Below are 19,067 nucleotides of genomic sequence, written 5' to 3'. Positions count from 1 at the left end.
GCGTTTTAGCTTCCGAATATTCAATATTGCACGCGACCCGCGCGCGGACTGCGAATGAGAAGTTTAGAACTTCGCCGTTAACGCGACGATAAATCCGTAAAATTGAAAATGGAGAAACGCGCCGGGCATCGCCGGAGGAATGAAAAAAAGAGGGGGGGGGGAGGAGGGAAGAAGAAAATACAAACAATCGCAATATCGCGGAACGTCGCGCCGGAATATAAAACTGTACGTACGAGGACGCATTTCTTACAAACCGCACGCTTTTTCGTTCCGCGCTTTGAGATCGCGCTTCCTTTGACCGTGGCACGCGGAGTATATAGCACATAAACAAATTTGTGATCTCTATACAACTCTTTGTAGAAGTCTTGCATTCGAAATTTCTTTCTGGAAACACGCGAAGGCGTTTGTGCTCGCAAAACCAACGTGATAATACTTTTTTCGACTCCCACATCACAATTTTCTCTTTCTCTCTCTCTCTCTCGTACACGCAGAAGAAAAGCACATTCTTGTATTGAAAATATCTTTATTTTGGAAAAATTAAATATTGAAACAAAGTTGTATATAAGCAATGCTGAATTGACATAACTTGCTTATACATATAAAGAATTTTGTCATGAAGAAAAAAAATATTAGTTAATCTATAATAGTTTTTATTAATAGAGAAAGTATCGAATAGAAAATAATATTTTTAAACCAAGAATTCGAATTTTTTAATACTAATACAATTATATTGTGTTTTTTCCCATAACTGTCATATTAAAACAAAAATAATACAATATTTTGCTAAAATTTAAGATAATTAAATTCTTTAAGGGCGAATAAATTATATATGAGCAAGATTATCATTGTTTCAATAAACATTTCTTACAATAAAATGTCTTCCTTATATATAAAATAACACACGCGCTATTGTTAGATATAGAATATTAATTAGTTTTAACTTGATATATACCAATCTTTCTCTGTGTATTTGAAAAAATTGCGAACATTTACGTTTTGTAGCAATTAATTCATTCATAGAAGAAAAAAAAATTCGTAAGAAACGTAATTTGCGGAAAGCCAAGCTGATTTTTAAAACTCGGCGTAGTAATGTGTGCGTAAATGCCGAGATTACAAAAGCGCGCCACGGTGTATTCTTTGATGAATTAATTCTCGATTTTCGTGTTACCGCGCGCGCATCTTTTAGCGAACATATAGGAAATGAAAAAAATTGCCATAATAATGAATAAAATTATAACGCTAAAGGGGGTACACACAACGTGAAAGCGGCTCTAAAAGAATGTGAAACACGCGCCAGCGAACTTTACACAACGGCTCCGTAATTAGTGAGTTCCAGAGAGAAAAGATGTATGCAACCATGATGCATTCGTGATGCACGCATACACCAATTGGGACAAAGACTTTTCGCGTGCCGACGGCGCAGCAGGACTTGAACTAGAACGAGGCTACGGCAGGTTTTTTTTTTTGTTACAGTCAACAAAAGCGGTGCTCCTCGGGGTGCGCAATGCCCTGTGGTGCGCATAAATAGTCGAGAGTGAATAAAAATTCGGAAAAATAAAATTCCTTAATCAAACTGAATCGCTATTTATTCTCATGTTGATAAATTTTGTATAAAGAAAAATTCAATGCGACTGCATTAAACAGCACGTTCTTCAATTTTCTAGTTGCTTTGAATGATTTTTTAAAAAAGTACTATTGTCCACAACTTTTTAATTAAATAGTGTCTTAATTAAATAATTAATAAAAATTAAATAGGATAGTAGTTAATAAAAAAACTCAATATTAATAAATAAGATTGTATAATGCCATATTTTTGTAATTTCACGATTGTTCCTTCTTCCAATAAATTTTTTCAATTAAATGGAAATTTGCAAACAGACAATTGTTTTTGAAAGTTACGTAATTGATATGCATTTCTTAATATTTTTCTTCGCCTGTTCGTAACGTTGTAACAATTAACTTTTTCCGATAAAGATCGAGCAAAATTTCCAAAGAGATTTTTAAAAAATGTCTGAAACGTACAAGGCTATGTGCAACGAGGAGTAGCGAAATTTTCCCGAAACGTTGAGTATAATCATTACAGCCTGCCGTGGTCATTAAAGAGGTACGGATAACGGTAAAAATCAGCGCATCTCCGCAAGTAGATATCCTCATTATCGTTACGCTTACGTTTCACTGGGGGAGAATCATTTTTATGGTAATTATGCACGGATTCGAAATTTTCAAGATAGCAATTACGTATCGACTTGCATTCTTACGCAATTAGAATCTCTCCTTTTTCCCCCTTCGCGTCGATAACGCGCCACGTAGTGCAACAAGCAAATATATCAAATACTTTCCCAATTAAATACCGCGGTGAAATATCGTATTCCTCTCAGGAGTCTGACGCGTACGCGATGCTTACCAGGAATCGAATACTTCGCGCGTTCGTCGTGGCTCGCGTTACTACATTATGTGTATACCGAGAAATTCGATTATCGCAAAGTCCATTACGGCGAATGTTAAGCCCGGGGATTGTAAACCGAGTGAATTAAAAGTAGGATGGATCGCGGAGGCCGGCCGAGGCGCGCGCGCGCGAAGGCGGAAAGGTGATAACGGTGATAATGTTTAGAATATATGGATTACGATTCCATCCATTACGTTCGTACATCCGCAGCGTCCATTACAGGCCCGCAAGACCCGCCCGTATAATAGCTCGCCCGGCTCTACGCGCGCATTTCCCACTTCTTTCTGCCCCCTTCGCTCATCGCTGCAGCTGCAGCTGCAACCGCCGACGCTGTCGCGCGTTTCCCTGAACGGGTAACGGCGCCCCCGCGCTATTTACAACGTGTAATACGTAAAGCAGCAACGGCGCCGGCAACGCACACCGCCTGTCTGCATGTTTTTATCCGTTTTCCGATAAAACGGAAAATATTTCAATTTTGACGTTCGAATTTTTGCCGGTCGCGTTTCCGGTTCGAGGGATGCATGCGTTCGACCGAAAACAGTTCGATCACGAGCGGATATGAAGTCGCGATGCCGTCCTGTCGGCATTTACCCCAGAAATTGCGTCAATAAACAGACGGGTCGATGATAATCGCGAGAAATCGCAAAGCATAGAGAATGGATAATTCCGGAAATATAATCGTTAGACGGTTTTGCAATTGTCTTTTTTGTCCCTTCGTGTTCTCGAGAGAGCAGTCGAATTTGTGGATTTGCCGATCGTGCGGACAAGGCGCAGTTTTCGTTTCGCAGGGAGGGAGAGAGAGAGAGAGAGAGAGAGAGAGAATTCCGGATTCTCATTAAGTTACGATTAATTCGGTTATAATTTCAAATTGTTATTTTGTTATTTCGTTAATTCCTTCTTTCACCATTTGTTTTACGCGATGAAACGTAATGCCGATGGTAGATCGATGTCGTATAAACGTTGGCGGAGCGCAATGGAAAAGCTCCCGCCTTCCCTTGGCATTTACGCGCGTCCATTACAAACATACAATAAAATTAATTAAACCAGTATTTAATTAATTACTCGAAATCTGACAAATTTTCCGCTTTCTGCGCACACCGGCGCAAATTGTCCCTGTGAATTTCGGAGAAATTCATACCCTCCCCCATCCCCCGCGGCCCTCGTAGGCGGGTAACGTTTATTATCGATACATTCCACGATTGCCGCCGAATGCACTCAAACTTCTGTTCATTATTCCACCATTATTCCCCATATTCCGCTGTTAGCGTTTGCCTCCTACTGTTGTTTAGAGATTAGAGGGAGGTATACTCGGTCCCCGTCGCGATATATTACCTCGCGATATACTGTGCATCGTGCGATTGAAATTATGTCATCTACTACGTATCAACAGCTATCACCAATGTCTATATTATAGTATAATGTCTATATTGTCACTCTCAAACATTAACAAATACCCCGCGCGAATACTCTGCGAGATATTAGCGGCCCTACGCTATTTTTAATCTACACGTGTCGATTCCGCTCCTCTCATTCTAAAAAGAAAATATACATACATGAAAGTGTGCTGCGCCGAACATATCGACATCGAGGGAGTAATATTGGATGTCCCGGTATTTGCAACTTTGTGACGAACGGATTAAGGGAATCCGCTTTCACGCCCCGCTAGATAAACAGTAGCGAGATCCGCTCGCTCACCGAGATGTGTAAATAAGCGAAATCGGAAAAAAAAATCGAGGAAATCCGAAAATAAGTCGGCCACTTCCCCTCTTCCCTCCCCCGCTTTGGCAGCCGATGAAAGAAAATCGGCGATTTGAAACTGGGACGAATAATCAGCACCCGCCCGTGCATCATTTGCGACGGAAGTTTTAATGAGGGAGGCCAAATGAAGTGGGATACCGATGTAACAATAATTTTAAACTATTGACGCCTAAAATAAGGAAACCGTGCCATTGAATGCCAGAATAACGGAGCTCAAACGCGTAAATGGGGATAAAGTCGAACGGAAAAAGAAGCGTATACTTTATTTCAGTCGCACGGCAGAAGGTCGAACGTCGCGGTCAATTGATCTCGGAATAGTTTTCTGGGGACTATTAATAATTTCTTCGTCAGAATTGCACACACGTCGGGAGTCCGATGTTGAATTTCCATCGTCGGTCTGCCCGCTCTGAACGCGCTATTTTGTAAAACTTTGAGTTTACTTTGAATTAACAATATATATATATATATATATATGCGATATTTTTTTATATATAAATTATTATAGAATGAGAGAGGTAGAAAAGGAGAGACGCCAAATATTTAATGGCAAGCTTTCAAAATCGATTCGCGAAAGTTTGGGAAAAGCTGCGGCTGTTATCGCAATCAAACTGCCATAACATTTCCGTGCGCGAGGCGTGACGTTCTCTCTCTTCGACGCTATACTTTTAAGGTTGCGATTACATACACACACGAGAGAGAGAGAGAGAGAGAGAGAGAGAGAGAGAGAGAGAGAGAGAGAGAGAGAGAGAGAGAGAGAGAGAGAGAGAGAGAGAGAGAGATCGTTTCCGTGTGCGAGCACGCGAGGTTCCCGCGGGAAATCATTCCGCGCGTGCATTCCACGTCTGCAATCGATACGCCTACTGTATGTATACGCGTATACGCGTCGCCGACAAACGCGCAAAAGACACGGCGTTGTTATAACTTTTACAATCAGGCCGTCCGAGTTATTGGAGACTCCTGTTTGATCCCTGAACATTTTTCCCGCGCGTTGCGCCGACGCCGCTGTTAATTATCGCGAGTCAAGTTGCGCGCGGAACTGCGTATTATCTCCTCTTAACTTAAGCGAAGAAATTAAATAAAAAGAGAGACATATCGGCGAATATAATTGAAATGTAATCGCGTTACCTTAAATTAAAAACGAAAGGGATATGTGATCGAGTGCCACGATACGTGCAGGAAAAATCACACGCCTTGTTAAAAAAAGGGGGCGGGGGGGGAGGGGATGTACAATTAACGAATTAAGAATGATTCACCGGCGTAAATTATTACCGCCCGGGCGCAAAACGCGAAGTTTTGATTTGATTTGATTCATTAAAGTTCGCGTAATTGAAACTTGAAATTGAATGAGTCTGCCCCCCATATTAGCGAGCGATTGTAATGCGATGAAATTAATGTGCCTCGAAATACGTGTTATTCGATATGCGATTACGCGAATCGGATATATAATTATATTCAATAACGGCTGAATTATTAATAGAATATTGCTTGATAAAATTACGGATAGAAAGAATGGTATAATTCTTAATTTCGTAACGCCCGCGCATAAAATGAAATTTGGAAACCCCGCCGCCGCGCCGCTCGCGCCGTGCGAGCGCGATTTTATCCGCGTTTCATTGATTTTTTTAAATTATTCCCTTTATGTACAGACACGCAGGGTCAAATTGGCGGCGTAGTTTGATTAAAAAACTTTTGTTTATTGTGGACAAAGAGCATTGTGTGTCGCAATCTCGATGACGCCGAGCTTGCGTAACGCGAAATTCACGTTTGCTCATCTATACGCGGCGCTCGCAAAAGCTATCGTTAATATTTTATTTGTCTCCCGTTCCTCTCTCCCGCATTGTATTTCCAGCCGACTTGCTGCACTTACACCGCCAGAAATGGAATTGCGTCCTGTGAAAAGGCGCGACGCGCGAAATGGCGACTTGCGGCTCGCGCGCACAATGAGAAAACTTTCGATAAGGGAGATTGTGACCTTAAACTTGCCTCCGAGCGCGAAGTCCGGTCTGCGCCGACCGAGAGGATTTTATCCGTCGATGAAAAATGTGTACCCGCGTAACCGGGGACCGTGAATTACCGCGGCAAATGTTTATTTTCGATGAAAAATATTTGCACCTATACGGCGCGAACCATCACCTTTTCGAGCGCTATACGTTTCTGTTTGTAACAAAATATGCTTGCAATAAAAATATTACAACAATTCACATAAGCGTCTAGTTATAGTTTAGAGGATGCACGGATGCGGCACATATTCTCTCCGGTGCAAATACTCTCCTCTAATGACGTAAGATATGCGTCCGATTAAGCGATTATCTGCTCACTCTGTGCTGGATATCCGCCGGGCGATTATTTCGAGGGTGCTCACGTTAATTCACCTACGCGACCCCCCTTAACCCGGTTTCGCTGTGGCATGTCGACTATGCGAATCAATTCGCGCTACTATTTGACAGGACCGCATGTGATACGGCGTTGCGTCTTTGGCCCAATTGTACTCCAATGTAGATTAACTTTAATCTCGTAAATTAACTCTAATTCTTTAAACTAGAGAGAGAGATATAGAAAGTTAGTTAAACCGAGTTACATTAATCTATATTGGTGCAAACGGAATAATGCCTTTGACATTCCTGTCCCTCAAAACTGGCGCAGAGAGGAAGAGACGCGTGTAATTTAAATTAAAATTTAAAAAAAAAAAAAAATACACGCGTAAAAGAAAAGAAACGAAAATGTCTTTTTATCATTAAACGTTCTATTTATAATTCTGATAAATTACGATTCGAAGCTCTTGCAAGTATTATAATTTTGCGTGCAATTATCTTATTAGAGTCCATGTAAATTTGGATTCGCAGGTGACGTTAAGAAAAGCGAAGATTTGACAGTTGTGCCTATGCGAATATTATTCATATCGATGAAAAGAACTAATCCGAAATCTGCCAAGGACGCTACCGTTGAGAAATAGACGGAATGCATATAGAAATGCACGCGTCCCGCGTGCCAATTTCATTCGATATTTCGTCAACAGGGAATCATTTTCTACTGCATACGTTTTCTCTATATATTTCGAACGTGAACCCTCGATCCGACTCGTCCAAATTTACCACCCCATAACCCAGCACGAATATACGGAATGTTTGCATTATATATTCTACTCGCGAAATCGGCTTTTCTCAGTCAACATTTTCATGGAGATTTAATCGCATAGAACGTTAACTACAGAATTAAATGTTACATATATATACATTATAACTTTCATATACATATATAACACAGTATTTAGATAGACCAAACAGAAAGGTTTGTCGAAAATCATACTCACGAATATTGTTCACAAATTCATCGGAAAGTTCATCCTACTTATACGATGTGTACAGAGAATGCACCCATTGTAATATTTTTCTTAACACATTCGCTATCAATAAGTTTAAAATGAGACATTGCTAGCCGAGCAAAAATAATAAAACCAAACGATTGAGGTCGGGTATGCGAGACAAAAATAAATTAAACGACTTAATGTCGTCTATAGTGCGAACGTGTTAATCTTTCTTTCGAAAAGGGAGTGAGCGGCGAAAGAATCGAGGGAGGGGAAGGGAGAAAGAAGATGCCGGGGACCGGACTCGTTATTAAATCGAACGCGACCCTTTGGCTGGTGGCCATCGCTCACGGATCCCGCGGGAATTCCCCTCGCGCGAGGGATTACAGGTGACCAAACTCCTCCTCCTCCTCCTCCTCCCATTCTGTCGCACTCGTTCCATTCCGCAAAAGCTGCCCATTACTGCCGGCGTATTGATTGATGTAACAGTTATTAATTCGCGTGTTCGATTATCGGTCCGCCGCGCCGCGTCGCCGCCGTCGGCGAGCGTGTCTCCGCGGTTTCCGTAATGCAATAACGCGCGATAGCAGGAGCAACGCAATTCCCACGACGCGGCGATCTGTCGTTATTCATTTAGACACGATAGCTCCGCGGGAAGAGGGGGAGAGGGGGGAGCCTCATAATCGCGAGAGGGGCGAATCGGAGTTTACGGGGTGTTCGAACTTATCCCCCCCCCTCTCGCGGGGCTCGTAGCGGCGGGTGGACTTCCGCGAGAAATGGATAGGGATTTCCGCGAAAGTTTTCTCTGAAAGTTGCCTCGGATTTTTCCTCTTTCGGGAAATATGTTTCGTATCGCCGCGGCCGCAACGATTGCGGTTCGGGCGTCGCGCAATTATAGTTACGCGCGAGATCAATTTTTCTCGACTCCGGAGGAGTCCGTTGCTCGCAAGGATCGTGGCAAGGGTGTTTATCGACGGGTGAAATGGTTTTTTTCCTCTCCCCCCTATTGCGGGACTCACGTACGAAGAATCGTATTTTTTTTTTTTTGGCGAGATTGAGCTGCGAAAATTAATAGCATAAATGTTATTAATTTTTTATTATTAGCAAAGAAAGAAACGTAATAAATTTCGAAAGCGGCTTGAGCGACTAAGAATCGAAAGACTTTTCGAAAGAACAGCCGCGTGATAACGAAAAAAATAAACGTATTTTCGTACTCTCTAAAAGTTCTCGATTATAATTAATGTGCAATAATAATTACATTTGTATTCGTGTATTTGTAACCTGTGTACGAGAATTTCGCTAATCCTATGAAAAGGTTTTAGAGTAGATACTGCGCACTTGTGCGCGTGGTTGGTGCGATATAAGCTGGGACTATTAATGCCGGCTGCATTATTAATCGCTACAAATGCATCCTGATGTGACTATGGGGCCGCGCAGGCCACGAACAGGCTTTCAAATGCTGTGTCATATGCGTCGCCCATTAGCGAGATAACTTTTATTATCTTCGTGCCGCCGAGAACGCCATCAAAGACACCGTTGCAAAAACCTCTTTCCTTTTTCGTCCATTTTGTTGCTCCCCGCAAGTACAACGACACGATCTCTCATCCTCCATTATCCACGGGGAACGGTATAATTCAGAGTAAATCCGAGATAAACATCGCGCGAAACTTGGTCGATTACTACGAACAATCCTTATCATCTTGCACAACAAAGTGCTTTATGCTGCTGAAATTTACATAGTTGCGCCGATATATAATTTGCGACACATGTTTCAGTTAGACCTCCAACAAGGCAAAAAATGTTTCTACTCGCCTTTCGACGTCGAATGCCTCGAATGACAAAGAAAGTCGCTTCTCTCGTAGGCTGTAACGCTCGAATGTCAATTGAAATGTGAAAAAGCCACCGAACGTGTGAGATTGGAAACTACGTAACAATCGGAATAACTCTATGCAACGTTAACCGTTGTAATCACCACGTTTTAGTGGAGTCGAAGCTCCCAGCGCGAATTCAAGGCGTAAAACACCCGCGCGCCGGAACGCTTGTTCGTACACGAGCGAACAACTGGAACGATCGAACCGAGACATTAGACGGTTGCCAGCGGCCATTAATCATACAAGACGAGGAGGCAGGTGATTAATGTTTCTCTCTGTGCGCGCGCTAACTTCGATCGTCCTTCCCCCTTCTCCCTTTCATCGCCCATTTTCGCACACACACACACACACACACACACACACACACACACACACACACACACACACACACACACACACACACACACACACACTCTCTCTTTCTCCGGTTTTCTTCGAGTCACCGTTTCTTCCCGTTTCACATCCGAGATCACATCGCGAAACTGGCGACTACCATTGCCGAACGATTAATTTACTGTATCCGTCGCTCCTGCCGTCTCGATTTACAAACTCTCGCGAAACACCCCGTTATATTTTAATAATTCTACCAATGGCTTTCATTTAAAAAAAATATTACGCGGGACGTGTGCGCGCGCGTTGTATAGAAAACATTTTACTGAATGTAAAATTTAGATGACGGTCCATTTGTAAAATCCATCATCTCATATTTATAATTCATGATTCAAAAAAATTTTCATTATGTAAACCACAATATCAGTTTATATACGAAGCTTCAGCCAATTTTGTAATGTTAGAATAAAGTATCGACTTTAGAATATATCGAATTTATCTTTTAATATATGTAATTTCACTGTGCTGACTTTATATGACGTAAATTTGTACTTTTAAATATCTACTCTATTTATATTATTTTATACCCGTGCATAAACTAATAACTTTTGTTTATTTGAACAATTTACTAAATATATGTAGAAGTAAAATAAAAGTACATTTAAAAATAGTCTGTCGTCATATACATAATTGTAATTTCTAAAGCAATTTTTCATTAAGACACCTGGTGTAATCGGTAACTAAAAAAAAAGAGAATTATTTAAAAAAATTAAAGACCACTTCGATTAATTTCCACCAATCGGCAGAATTGCCAACGTGGAAAGTAAAACAGTTTATTATTAGAACAAGATTACAATTATTTTTTCTCTTCTCTTTATAATCTACATTTCACCGATTACAGCACCTCATATAGTTTACAGGTTTAACATAAATGGAATTTTTTATTATTTAATGAATATGAGCTCCTGGTGATACTGATAGTAAAGTTAATTGTCTATTAAAATTAATCGAAGTTGGTTGAAGTGGCCCTTAATCTGCTACATTTTGTGAAATCACCCTTCGTTCGAGGCCGATGATGCCCTGCGGTCGCTATTTCAGACTGGCACGGGCCTTAATAAGACGAGATTTAGAGGGGTCCCAGGTGGCACTCTGGGCCTCAGCAGTGCCAGTTTATGTCATCGTGTACCCTGACGGAGTTCCCGGACCATTTAACCAGGACGTAAATGTTAAAAGCCCGCGCTCCACCCTCCCGTCTCTGCACCTTTACACTCCGCGCGTATCCGCAAACGTTACGACCGGTTTTATATTTAAGCTTCAATGCGTCCTCAGACCTGTGCGGTTTCCCGGACGGGAAACAATGCGCGAAGCACCCTCTTAGTGCATCGTGGAAAAAAAAAGACGTGGAGCAGAAATTACTGCGAAGAAACGACTCGCTCGAGTTGCTATCGTTTCATGGGTTTCCCTTTCATCGATCATGATAATCGGATTTACAAAAGAATTCTTAAAACCACCTCTCGCGCGCTGAAACTTTTTTTTACGGGGCAAGAAGTAAAATTGATACAAAGCAGATTCTGTATGTAGCTAATCTAAAACCGAAGAGAGTATGCATTTTTGTTATACAGCTCGCGTGTTGTTCATCAAGTAATATAAATGGAACGTATCAATAAAATATTAATATAAAATTTTGCTTTTAATATTAAATACGAGAGGTCGCAAAATAATTAACAACGTTTAATTAAACTGCTTAACTCTAGAACTTACGTTGCAATTCGTTAAAAATTATTGTATGTTAACTCGAGATCCCTAACTTAGAAAAAACTCTGTAAAGAAAAACTCCGCAAGTTCAATTCTTTCTTTTTTTATTGCGCGCGCGATACATCCTCGCTCACGGGTCATTAAGAATTTTCTGGCGCAAAAGGAACGTCGACTAATGGCATCGGCTGGATTACGAAGTTTTTAGAGCGCCGCGCCGGTTCCCGCACCGAGAGTGCGCACCTAAACACCTGCACCCCTTTCTTACAACTCTCCGGGACGCAACCCTTTACTCCCCTTCTCGTGGGGATCGCGCGAGAAGTTTCTGCTCCGCGAGGAGCGGACTTTTCGCGGCATTTAGCCGCCTCGGCTCGAGAGACCGTAAAGTTAAATATCGAAGGAGGATTTCTAAGGCGGTGGAACGCAAGAGGGTAGAAGAAACACCAACCGCCACCACGTAAATTGGCTTCGCTGCCGGAGGCGGTCGGTTAATCGCGCGAGGGGGTCGCGGCGACCGAGCAACAAACCAGGAACAAATAAAGAAGGAAGTTAAAATTCAATTCGGCTAGAAGAAACAATCGAAGTCCTGGACGCGGAGAACCTAGTGCAAACCACACTTGCGACTGTTTCAGTAAAGCCAGGAGAAATCCAGGGAGACATGGAAATTTCATGAAGTTCTCTTTCTCTCTTAAAAAGAAGAATAAAATTAAGAGTGAAATGTGCATGACAATGTATGCGTATAAGAATTTTTTACTTATACAGATGCGGATATTTTCTCAAAAATCTATACATACTTTGTATTACGGCTTCCATTGTCATTTAATGTATACCATAATTTCCAATCTCTCTTATTAACACGTTATAAATTTAAATAATAAAATAATTAAATAGAAAAAAAAATTATATATCAATACAATTATATATAATATAAAAATACATAAAAACAAAGACAGAAATTTCAAAGCAATGCTTTATCAATGCATAAAAAAAAAGTACGCTTTTCTCGAGAGCGCAGTACGGATTACGTGCAGTGGAACAAGTCGAGCTGTCATCGGACTTCGACAAAGCGCATGTAGCGTATACAGAATGTAGTTATTGACACATAGCATGTGTCAATAAACACAGTCGTGACACTAAAATGTTCAAGACTATCGTAACATTAAATAATAAAAATTTCATGTTATATAAACAATTATAACAATTCTGATTTGCACATTCTCTCGCACTACTAGGTTACATAACAAAAATCGGGTTCAAGTTTCTTTCCTAAGTTCTAAGACCTAACTGTCTTAACGACAGTTCGGTATATCGTTATATTGTTGCGCAGCTTTTTTGTCATATATAATACGTGCACAACGACAACATAACGATATCGACACTGTCGTTAAGAGTTACAGAATAGGCTTACAGATCACGTTAATTAACCTACGGTTCATCCGGTTCATTTCTTGCGATAAGTGTCAATCTGTACGACAGAATTTTCTTTTTATCTATGAATTAAACGATATCCGAACAGATCGAGGATCCCGTCCGAGCAATAAGTAAGCTCGCGACGGCACTGGCCTTGACGCGGGTTAATCTTTCGAGCTGATTACAAGTCGCGAACAGCCGGACACAAATCCAGTTCCGTACCTGCCAAAAGCGTCGGTGTAAGCCTACTTACACAGCCGAACATGTAGCCGGCCAATCGTCGATTGGTAATCCGGGAATGTTTTCTGCCCGGTCCATTATCGGCTTAGTGCAGCTCCCGTGTTACTCTCTTCGTTCCACAACGACCCGATTCCACGCGAGAAAAAGGAAAACGCCACCACGTATATACTGGAGGCGCTCCAGATAAATCGATAGTGTTAAAGATAGTTTCCTTACACGCCACTTCGCATTCGCAATTCCTCCAAGACATTCTCACTGTCGCTCGCGATCGGCTCGATAACGTAACGCGAATCTCACGAACCCTTCAGCATGAAACAACTGTAATTTGCGAACTATTTTTTTTCGGCAATTCTCGAAACATCGCCAATGCGACAAATTGTATTGCGTCACTGCTTCATTTTTCAAAATTATTGTTCGTACGTATTTCCCGACAATTTCAATTTGTCGTCGCGCTCATTCAGCGAAACAGTACCCAAATTTGTCAGAGAAGCGCAAGGAAAAATTTATTGGAAAAAACATTTATTCGATTGGACGCCGTGTGTGTGTGTGTGTGTGTTAGTTCGATCGACATCGCCGATTAAGGACGGAACAACAAGCGTCAACATCCAGTTTTTGAGCTTGTGCAAGAAAGAACGGCCTTCGTGTATGCACACCATCGCCGAGGATATTATTCGCGGCGCTATTGAGCACGCTTAAAAATGCATGGGCCACTCAACCCCGGGCCGAAAGCACTCCGGTTATTCTGTTATCCGGTATCCTCAGGGATAAGGCTTCGCCCACCCTTAATGATGACCAGCAATATTTGCTCCTTTGTTTTCCTACCGGAAGGAAGGTAAATGCGCCGTCTCGCGCATTAGCGCGTCCCTCGCAAGATTACGAGGGGCTGTTCTATTTTCACGAACGAGAAAATTACACGGGGGAAAATAATAAAAAAGTCATGCGTTACGATTAAACGATTTGTTCTCTTTTCCGGTTTATAAGATCAAGGGACATATTACCCTTTTGTAAGTCACAACACTCTTTTCAAGCTCTCTGCAAAAATATCCTCTCTTAAAAAAAGACCATCAATTTGATTACTCTATAAAATTCTTTTATCTCGCGCTTCTTCTTCGCTCAGGAGCGAAACTCAGTTTTTAGAACGGCCATTTACATGAATATGCATCGGTGGAGACCCCGTTACCTCGGCGCGACGTTTAGAACCAGCGCGCTGCTCCAATTTAATTCAATACTTTTCAAATATTTCAATAACAAAGCGAAATGTCAATTCCGCGACAAGTGCAATTAGTATCTTAGGAATGCCGCGCGAAGTTTGTCGACGGCAATTCCGGCAATTTCCGGTTGGCCGCGGCGGCGCCGGCAAGGGAGATTATTCTATAATTTTAACAATCAATTATTTAGAATCTAGTTATCTCCGGCGAGTCTACCGGCGTATATTCAATTTTAAAACTGCAAACAGTCGCCGTGGTAGGTACCTCGCTCGCGACGAGGCACTCAATATGTAAAGCGCGATGTAACTTCGCCGCGCGCCCGGCCGCAACTCCGCCGCGCGGCGCCGCGCGGATTAATCAAGCGGAATTCACGCCCGACTTGTAAACGTTGATCAAATATCCGTGAGCGAGTTAACGACCGCGGGATTGTCGCTACGAAATTCGACTAATTCAACTCCCGGTCCCGCGCGTCCGCCGCGTTTTTCGGCGGCGACGTCCGTCGAAGTTAAATTGCGTTAGCCCTTTCGTTTCCCGGCCGTCCCCAATTAGGGACAACGCTCTTCCCTTCGCCGGCAACACGCGAACACGCAGTTTGCACACGTGGAATTCTTCGCCCCTTCCCCTCCTTTTTTTTTTCATTTTCATAATTTCACGACAGCCCCCACGGGGGGGGCTCGCTCTCTCTCCCTCTCTCGAATCTGTGTCAACAAAAAATTTTCCCCTCCCCCAAAAAAGTTTCCGCGACGCGTCGCACAGTCACGTAGAAACTCGTGAAAAATTTGCATCATTTCCTAACGTATATAACACGCGCGTACGTACTTGAATATGTATATAATTCATCGTCGCATTACACGCGATACTGCATTCAGCGCGTACCGACTGCGACCGCTTTCAATATAAAACGGAGAAATAATAAATGAGCCGCTCGTCACGTACCGGGTGGCCCGGGTGGTCGCTCACTCACCTGATAGAGTATGTCGAGTGTGATCGGGTAGAGTAGGTGCTCGACGATCACTCGCAGTACGGTGTTAGGTCCGCCCTGGGTCTCGCTGGCACCGGATACCTGATTTTGCCCGGCGATCGCGACCTGGTTGTTCGAATTCTGTAACAAAGAAGGCGAGTGGAATCGAATTAAGCAAACTTCGTAGGTACGACCTGATTGCGATCGACATTCGCCCCAAGTCCTGAAGATACAAATTGCCCAAGTTCCGAATCACATGAATTCTATTTCACGGATGAATTTTCAATCGGAAACTTGGCCCTTTTGTATTTTTAGAACTGCGTAGACAAATAATTGAAGGTTTACTTACACTAATTGTTTCGTTTGTTAGCATCACAACATTAATAATAATAATAATAATAATAATAATAATAATAATAATGTAATAATATTAATATAATAGAAGTATATGGAAAACAACCTTCAATTATATATTGGATAATAACAGGAATAATAATTGGATATAACAGGAACAATAATCGATTCAGTTATTTTAATCCAACACAGATCAAGGTCTCTAAAAGCGTTGATAAAACATTCTGTTTTAATATTTCTGATATGTATAACGACCGTTTTAATATCGAACAAAATTAAATCGCATACTGTAAAACGTTAATGAAATAAATGTTATGAGTTTTTTGTCCTCCGACATAGTGCGGAAAATGTGCGATGTTTAAAATTGGAACGCTTACATTGCAGGGAAATAAAACAAGTTTTCAAAATAACAAAAACCATGATTTTAAATTAGCGTTTTATATAATACATCTTTTGTTTAAAATATTAAAAAAAAAATGCTATTGTCGAGAAAGTGAAATAATCGAAGAATTCTCCGGTTTGAAGAATACATCATGGATGACCTTACTGACTTCGATGCGATGCATGATCCTTCTTCTTCGCACGATATACAGAGATCATGGAAATTCTCTCTCTCGGCGTATCTGCTGAGCGTGATGAAGCGGAATAGAAAATAATTTCTTTGAAGCGAGAGAGTAGCGGAAAGAGCGAGCGTCAGAAGAAAAACGGAGAGAAATGCGGGAGAGCAAACGAAAATAGATGCAAGAGTATTAAAATTGGACGCATACTGAGTGTAAAAACGAGGAGACATTATACTTTGTAAGTGAGAGCAGTATAATGGACGGTAGCGCTGCTGGGTTATTAAAAGGAACCGTGTCTTTCCAAGTCTCGTCGCCGCGCGAAACACCCGGTAAGTTCGACCCTAATATTAGATTGGAAGAGAAGTGAATTGGAAAAGAAATCGTAGCGGCGCGAGAATCATACTACAAGTTTCTATAATAATCAGTTTGCAAGATCTTGTCTCCTCAATTCACAGAATAATTGGTGCAAGATAAAAATATCGCTCGCTGCGTTACAATCCAACTGGAGTTTTTAAGTAATTGAAAAATATTAAACATTTATGTATAAAATATATAAAAATGTATCTCTTCTCTTTGTGAGAAAACTCAAGCTGATACTTTGTCACTGCGAAAAATTTAGATCAGAATAGAAATTATCAGAAAATCTAAAAAAATTTTTTAACTTTAAAAATGTGTAAGGCTTTCCAGATAAATCCTATTAATTAAAAAAAAAAAAACAAAGTTACGCTGGAAAATTGACAGAATGTCACTCTTCCTATTCCGCACGTGCGAAATGCGTCTCGCGGACGGTCGCCGTTTTCATCAGCTGCCGCTGCCGGTAAAGCTGTCAAAGTGAACTTTAAGGGGTACGACGCAGCGAACATTAGCATAAAATGCTAAAGAAACGCGCCACATTAGAATTTCGATGTAGATTAAAGCGCGGCACCCGCTCGAGCGAGGCTCCTAAATCTGACTTCGTAAAAATAACTTCTCTCGAGCTGAGTATTCTAACGAAATTTCCGCGACGACGACGATGACGACGAAATCGTCCCGCTTCTCAAGTTTGTGCAAAGTAACTGGATAACTAAACTCCTAGGTGTAAATAGCAGGTTAATTATTAGATTATCGCGAAAAATTTCTCCATAAATGTATTTATAAGTAAAAATTAATTCTAATTATCTGTATGTAAGACAGCTATCGTTCAATTTTGAGAGAAACTATTTTATATTACATACAAGAACGCCTTTAACTAACAAATAAAACAAGAAGACATATAAAGAAATTATTTATTGTTATAGCACGTGCAACGACCGTTACCGTCTTCTATCGATAGCTACTTCAGAAGAGATTGTAGTAAAGAGTACACACGTGGCTTCGCGTAGCACTTTCCACGATGCGATATACACCTCTTTAATGGAGACACGCGATTCGATAAAAGCAATTCGAAATAACTGATAAACAAGGACCGCCATACAAGAACGCACACTACGGTATCATCTTCGCGGAAGAAGCGCAATCGCGGATATGGTGCACTCGAAAGGCGAAACGTTTAACAACAATGTCTTGACCTAAAAAAAAAAAACGCGAGGAAGAGTATAAAAGCAAAAAGTAGAACCGAGCTACAAAATAGTATTGTTCTTCTTCAGTGGCGAACGATGATCGCAACGATTCAGAAAAAGTAACATCCCCGAGTACGCGCGGCGCGGGAGTAAAAGTCTATTTCAAGGGATGCTCGTAAAAACGCGAGAGCTTTCGATTTTGCGGCGGTGTTAAACTTACATGTGCTCGGATTAATATACTAAAAATTGAAATTAAACTATTTCTTTATACTCTTTAAAAAAAAAAAAAAAATAATAATAATAAGATCGATGATATTCCTCTTAATTTCGTTCACTCAAAAAAAGAAATGTTCACTTTAAAATATTCTAAAACGTTTACATCTATTAAAAATTTTAGTATTAAACGTTTCAGTATTTTAAACCTAGCCAGCGTTAAAAATATTTTACTATCTTAAAATTAACACTCCTTTTTTTTTTACTGTAATCACGTTTCGGGACGTATTTCAAGAAAGAGAAAGATATGCGCTGCGTAAAAAAAATATTTCATGATTTTTAAGGTACGTTTTAAATTTCTCAAAAAGGAGGAAGCGCCAGCAGCAACAGCAACAACAGCAGCAACGTGTGAATCTTTCTTTATGTAAAAAGTTGTACAAACTGTTTTCTCGCAAGCGTGGTATACCGAGGCTAAATGAATAGTTAAATGGCCGGTGTTTCCTTCGCTGCGCGTGTTAGATCTTACGCGGAATTTACGAGCGTGCTAAACCTCGCCTCATCGCGTCCCCGTTTCTCCTACACCGACCATCACCTTGTATAACACCACTTCCGTTTTTGACGGCGGCCCTCTCTCCTCGAGCGTCAGTTTTTTACGCGTAACTCCGTTATTACGCGCCGGCGCATCGCGCGTGCGTTCGTCTAATCGCAAGTTCGTAAATCGCAGCCCGACGAGTCTTCGTCGCAAGCATGGCGGCGGATATTATTACCGCCGACCGTATCCGCGCTAATAATTTTACGAGCAATTTTATTGAAGTTCGCATCGTGCGCGCTCGCGGTTTAGCCGAGTTTCCGGACGGATCCGAAGCGGCTTCCGTCCGATGCTGTTGATGGCGCGTAAGTGTTTCTAACTGCAAACGTAAATGTTTTACGGAAGAACCGGACGTCGGGATTAAGCGGAGGTAGAACTGGAATCAATTAAAATGGATGAGAGCGACTGAAAATGTCAAGAATAATCTGAACGCGATCGAGATGCAGCAAATGTTGAAAGTTAATTAAAGTGTAGCTGCCTGATTTTTAATTCCGTCCTTACTTGAGATATACGGATAACTTGCAGCAAGTGCT

At 41.3% G+C, this 19,067-nt stretch overlaps 1 protein-coding gene across 12 annotated transcripts in view; it reads right to left on the bottom strand.

Moving 5' to 3' along the window:
* Positions 1-19,067, bottom strand: part of LOC105832990 (polypyrimidine tract-binding protein 1) — a 304,112-nt gene that overhangs the window by 32,447 nt on the left and 252,598 nt on the right. For all 12 annotated transcript variants that reach the window (XM_036292445.1, XM_036292444.1, XM_036292451.1 and 9 more), the window contains one exon: positions 15,284-15,421. In XM_036292445.1, the coding sequence (XP_036148338.1) occupies positions 15,284-15,421 (138 nt within the window). The remainder of the gene's footprint in view (positions 1-15,283; positions 15,422-19,067) is intronic.

Source organism: Monomorium pharaonis, chromosome 9 (genome assembly GCF_013373865.1).
Source record: "Monomorium pharaonis isolate MP-MQ-018 chromosome 9, ASM1337386v2, whole genome shotgun sequence".
Taxonomy (NCBI): Eukaryota; Metazoa; Arthropoda; class Insecta; order Hymenoptera; family Formicidae; genus Monomorium; species Monomorium pharaonis.
This window is presented reverse-complemented; position numbering and strand designations above follow the sequence as displayed.